The following is a 6,000-nucleotide window of genomic DNA, read 5'->3' on the forward strand; positions in this document are numbered from 1 at the left end:
AAATTCCTCTCTTGCTGTATGTTCCCATACAATTTCAGTTTGACAAAAACAAACAAACAAACAAACAAAAAAAAACAACAACTGCAAAATCAAATTGCCTAGCAAAAGCTTGGCCATGTATTGATGACTTCTTTCAGGTACGTTCTGAATGCTCTCTGCCTCAGGTTAGATGGGGAATTTTAAGATACTGTTATGAAAAAGACACCTCCTATATTAGTATAATGCAATTTTAAGCACCAAACCATTGCACACTTCTGGGAACTTTGAGCAAAGTCAAGTGATGGTCTTTACATCTGTGCAAACAGGGTCAGTGGCATCAGGAATGCACCAGCCTCATCCCTCCACACTCAGGTGTCCTTGCCAAGGGAAGCAGCTGATGGGCTCCATAAAGCACTCAAGTGCAAACCAAAAGATAAGAAGCACGGACCATGGACTGCAAATGTCAGGAAAAAGCAACATGATGGTATTGCTGCACCACAGAGTGCTGTCTACAGTGTCATTTATATTTCATTGGCTGTAAAACAACATAAAAATTTGAACACGGGATAATTGTCCAATTACTCATAATTATCGGGTTTCCCACACATTTATCCATATACCAAAAAGTCTGAGGAATGGAGTTACACTTCCAGCTGGGTAGATCATTCTGTTGAACAGAAACCAATTATCTGGGCCACCTATTCTGCAAGTTAACAGAAAGGAGAGAAATAAGATTTTGAATTCCTTATTACATGGCAATTATGATCCTGAATGGCAAGATTTCTGACACTTATCTTTGACGTAACAGACCAAATTAGATTTTATTCTATTAGATTGTATTCAATATAGTTTTGGTTGTTTTAAAATAGAAGACTTACTAACCCACAGAAATACCAAGTTAGATATATCAAAAAAAAAAAAAAAAAAAAAAAAAAGAGAGAGAAGCAAAAAAACATCCAGGTTAAAAAACATCCAGGTTTGCAGGTTTGCTCTATTTGCTTATGGTTTAAAACTCTTAAAACTGTTAAATATATGTGTGTTCGTGTGTTAGAAAATGAGCACTGCAAGAATTACAGTATTCTGTCTTGTATATCACCTTCCTAGTGTGCAAATTCATGGTTTGATGGATGATTAACATTAGGGGAAAATTATTCATCTGATTACCAGCAGGAGAAGTATAAAATGAACACAATATATTACTGGATTTAGCAATATAATCACAAGAAAAAAATTTACAGATATATTACAGCAGGGAATACTCCCAGTTTTACACACAGGAATTTCCTGAATCTAATATGTCATTTATTCCTGGCAAAGTCTGTCCTTTGTCTACGTATATTTCATTTCTTCCCAAACAGAACAGAACTAAGCTACATAAGTGCTGGACCAATTTTTGCCAGACTTAACTACTGTATACAGTAAGGTTTTAATAAAGCATTACATCTTCCTATCTGAAAGGTGAGCTAGAGGAACACCTTAATCATCCTCCCAGTTAGTAGGGATATTTCATACAACATTCCTCATTTTAGAACAATTCACACAACCATTTACTCTTGAAGACTAGCTATTTTTTGCTTTGTTTTGTGAAGGTAAATAGAATAGCGTAAGGTGTCCTGACCTTTCCACAAGGGCAAATGTGAGCGGGAGAATATTTTAAGCACAAAGCAATCATCCTTTTTAATGTATTTTTCCCATGCCTTTCTGTATGCTATTTTTGTCAGTCTTTCAAAAATTTTGATCAGTCCACCAGACCTTATTCCCTTAACAGTTAACAGTTCAGAGACTTAGACTACCATCACTTTTCTGTTGAAGATTAGACTTCCTTTCACTTCTCACCTCACACCTCCTTCTGCTTTATTCTGCCATCAAGTCTTATCTAACTTCATTATCTAATTCCTGTAAAAGCAACTGTGCTGTGACAAATGCATCACTGCACGGTATGAATGTGGAAACAAGAGACTTGGATAGAGGGGACATAGAACAAAACCCCTCATAATTAGCAAGAAATAGCATGGAAAAATATGATAAATATTTTGTTTAAAATTATTCTATGCTATTTAGACATTTGTACTTTATGGAGAAAATTATTTTCCATCCCCAGTGCCAAGCACTAGAAACCAGTTGTGACACTAAGCATTTCTCAGGATTTTAAAGGAAGGGGCTCTAAGGCTGCCACACCAATCCCAGGTTGCAGTCGCTCAGGTGGTCCCATGTTGAGGCTCTGTGACCAACAAAACCTCTACACCTCTACCTAGCAAGTGCTGGGCCTTCTCCTTCCAAAACTGTTCTTCATGTTCAGCATCACTTCACGCAGACAGAACAGCTCTGGGCTGAGCTCCTTATGGTCTTCCCTGGCTAGCCCAACCCTACCATCTGCATTGGGCATGACAAGACGTGGCCTGTGGCTTCTGCTGCTGCTGTCAGCTGATGCCAGAGCACCAAAACCACGCTTGCTCAGCAGCACAGGTCATATGTGGCTCAACTGCGTGTAGTGTGTCTAAATTTTGACTCACAGAATGACTGTTGGTTTGCATTGAACGACTCATGGATCACACATGCCTTACTCAGAGATAACAGATTTGACATGAGATTTGCATTGCTCACTCATTTGTCTCAGGCTAGTTGCCTGTAAAATTCAGAAGATAGCTAGATGTCCCCTTCGCAAAAAGTCTGACTTCAAATATTTGCGTGGCTATCCCAGTGCACTGAAAATGCTGTACCTTCTAATCCAGTATGCAGACAATGCATTTGCCGTATTTTTTACTTACTAACCTGGCCACAATACCAGTTTCCAGACTGCATGCACAAACAATGAACATTTGTTCTGACATTAAGTAACTCTAGGTCAGCTGCATAAAACTGCAGATCTTCATTTATAGTATTTCCTTCTCTGAATAGATTTACATAATATAAAAATAGACCTTTAATCTCAGTAGATTACAAAATCTTTTACCATCTTCTGTAATGGAACTGAGACATTCAAGTATTTTCAAATAATCTCTCATTACAAGGACACGATTTCAACCACTCTGAAGTGCTATTGAGAGCTTCATCTGCTCTACAGATTAAAAATATGCACAACAGAGGTGACTCTTAAAATAGCATTCCTCCTGTTTCAGAATAGACAGTGTTTGAAACTGCTTCTTACATTCCCCTGCCTGTTTGTGGAAGAAGGTGCGCAGCCAAGGTCCCAAACACCGCTACACATCACATTGTGAGCTCTTGTGTCCGAAATGTGGTCTGGGGCAAAAGCCAAACAAGGCTTATGATTTTCAAGTATGTAAATATCTGGGCACCTGGGCACCTAAATCCATACTTAATCTCCAAAATTATTGAACTGTGTTTCAGAGATTTAAAGAGCTATCAATTATCTCTGTTGCCAAGAAAGGACGTTGGGTGTGCTCCTCGGTAAGCCAAGTCACCTGATTCAGTGATCAGATATGATACGTTGCCCACACTTGGATGCACCCATTTTTGAAATGTATGCCCCTGGCATCACTAAGTGCCAGCCAGGATAATGGTTATTGAGCAAATTGGCTGCTGGAGGTTTCCAGCTACAGGAAGGCGAGAGCTCATGGCAGGGCCAGTCTTAGCACTGGGAGAACCTGCCTAAGATCACGGGTCATTTATTCAGGGCTTATGCTACCGGCATAACAGGAGGGAAATCCTAGTGCCATTGTCACCGTTTTGAGAGCAAGGCCTGCATTTTGTCCTTCTGCACTCTTGGTAGCACCGTCAGCAGCACTTAGTGAAATTACTAACAGTCAAACAGCGTTCAGTCGTGAGGCCTCCTTCAAAGCTTGAAGTCTTAGGCTCTTGCGTCTCTTTAATGTAATAAAAGTATCTAAAAAGGTGGAACACACATTCCACTAACACTCTCATAATCATTGTCGTTTTGATAATGAATAGGGCTGCTAAAGATCAGCTGCAGCTGGCAGAGCTAATACCTGGGACAAAAAGAGTCGTTGGTTTTTTCATTCTCCCTCACGCCTGAGGAAATAGTGTATGTGTGGCTCCGTGCCCATCCACCCAAGCACTTAAGTCACACACCTATGCCTCTGGAGATGGGTGTTTGTGTGTGTGGGAGGCAATGCACAGGGATGAGGTGAGGTCTGGCAGGCAGCACCACGGCCTGCTGAAACCTCAAACCACACGTCGTGTATACGTCTGAGGGCTCACTCCATCCACAAACCCAGACCGGCGCCCAGTACGTGTATGTACCCCAACTCGCCTCATGCACGCAGCGACACAGGGACCCTGCTGGGCAGGCCCTATGCCCCGCTCCCTCACCTGACCACGTTGGGGTGCTCGAACGTCTCCAGGTGCCTCAGAACCGCCACCTCTCGGATGGTGGACAGCGGCATCCCCTCCTCGCTGGTCTGCACCCGCACCCGCTTCAGCGCCACAAAGCGGCCTCCGTTCTTCAAGTCCCGGGCTTTGAACACCTTCCCATAGGCTCCTTCGCCGATCTCGGCTACACACTCATACTGCTGGTCAGCCAGGTTTGTGCTGTCCTTATCCATGCTGCCGCTGCTCCTCTTCCTCCCGTGCCCGGGGTGCCTCGGGGCAGCCCTCCGTCCCTCCTGGCTTTCTGAAGGCTAGCACTTGGATCGCGCTGTGGGTCTGCCACGCACCTGGTAGCCCTGCCACGTGAGCAAGAGGAAGTTCTCGGCCCCCCGGTCCCGTTCCTCTGCTGCACAGGCCCCGATGTGCCTCCTCTTGCAGCCGCCAGAAATTATCATACAGTCTTTGGGAGCATTGTCTGGGTGAGGCCAGTTAGATCTGGAGGAGCAACCAAGCAACAAAGAGGAGTTAGAATGTGCTGCTGTTGTGCTTTATTTTACTTCATCACTTCTCATGGTTTAAAAACAGAAAATTAAGCTTATGCAGGAGACAGTTACATGCACAGCAAAAACGTGGTGCAAAGGAAGATGTGAACCACCAGGCTGCCAAGGGGTCGACATCACTGCACGGCTGATACTATGCTGGGTAGTTATCGTGCTCTGCCCAGAAAGCTACAGCACACAGCCACAGAGCAACCACGTGCTCTGGGATTTTCCTGAGCAAAGGGCTGAATGCGGCCCTAGGGGATATGGAGGAGGTGGATGGAGGAGTTACCTATGCACGTGTGACAAGCTATGTCCAGGGGCGTATGGCAGGAATGCAGGACTCCAAGGTTCCATAGAGGAGTCCTTGAAATACATCCCGTGCCATGTTACTGTGACTTATTGTAAGTGATAGCACTGAGAGGTTCCAGCCTTGATCTGCTCTCCGCTGTACTAAGCACTGCATTGCAAGAGACAAGTTCCTGCCTCGTGGGAGGAGAAATACATACATATATCAGATGATACTAATATGTTTCTGAGCATTGCATGCTGTGGTATATTCATGAAACTTGTGATCATGCAAGGGATTTAGCTGTGGATGCTGCTGCCATGGGACGCATGAGTGGCAGTTCCTTGCTGATCGCTGTGGGACAGGGTACGTGATGGAAGATGGTCTTCAGGAACAGCATGGTCTCATGGTCTGCTGCCTAGTGCATGAGGCAGGAGGGCAGAACCGCCTCCCTCTGCATCCAGTTTCATCCACGCATCTACCCCACGACTGGGTGCAAATCCTCTCCCCTCACAGCAGCTCCATGTCAGTGCTCTCCTTTACTCCTTGCCTCTTTTTAATATATTGATATCGGGACTTTGGGGGCTGTAACTCTCCCCTACACCGTATTTTACCGTGCTAGGATCAAAGTCCCCGAGACACGTCAGCCAGGCATCCCCTGCCTTGAACCTATAGCTATTTTCACCATTTTTTTTTTTCACCTTCACGCCGATCTCGCACCTTTCAGAAGCCACCAAGCACTAACCCAGGACAGTCCCCCATGCCCTCCTCTGCACCCTGCGGCGTTCCCTGCCCCGCAGCCTCCGAAGCACCCCCTCTCTGAGGGCGCTGCCCCCCGGCGGGGGGACACCTGCCCGCGACCCCCGGCCCCCGGCCCCGGCCCGGCCGCGCCCCGCCGCCGCCACG

At 45.3% G+C, this 6,000-nt stretch overlaps 1 protein-coding gene across 3 annotated transcripts in view; it reads right to left on the minus strand.

Annotated features, from left to right (window-relative positions):
• The window catches only part of CDK6 (cyclin dependent kinase 6), a 136,767-nt gene that overhangs the window by 128,945 nt on the left and 1,822 nt on the right, over positions 1–6,000 (minus strand). For all 3 annotated transcript variants that reach the window (XM_035318726.1, XM_035318727.1, XM_035318728.1), the window contains exon 2: positions 4,270–4,761. In XM_035318726.1, the coding sequence (XP_035174617.1) occupies positions 4,270–4,502 (233 nt within the window). In that variant the 5' untranslated portion in view covers positions 4,503–4,761. The remainder of the gene's footprint in view (positions 1–4,269; positions 4,762–6,000) is intronic.

This window comes from Oxyura jamaicensis, chromosome 2 (genome assembly GCF_011077185.1).
Source record: "Oxyura jamaicensis isolate SHBP4307 breed ruddy duck chromosome 2, BPBGC_Ojam_1.0, whole genome shotgun sequence".
Lineage (NCBI taxonomy): Eukaryota > Metazoa > Chordata > Aves > Anseriformes > Anatidae > Oxyura > Oxyura jamaicensis.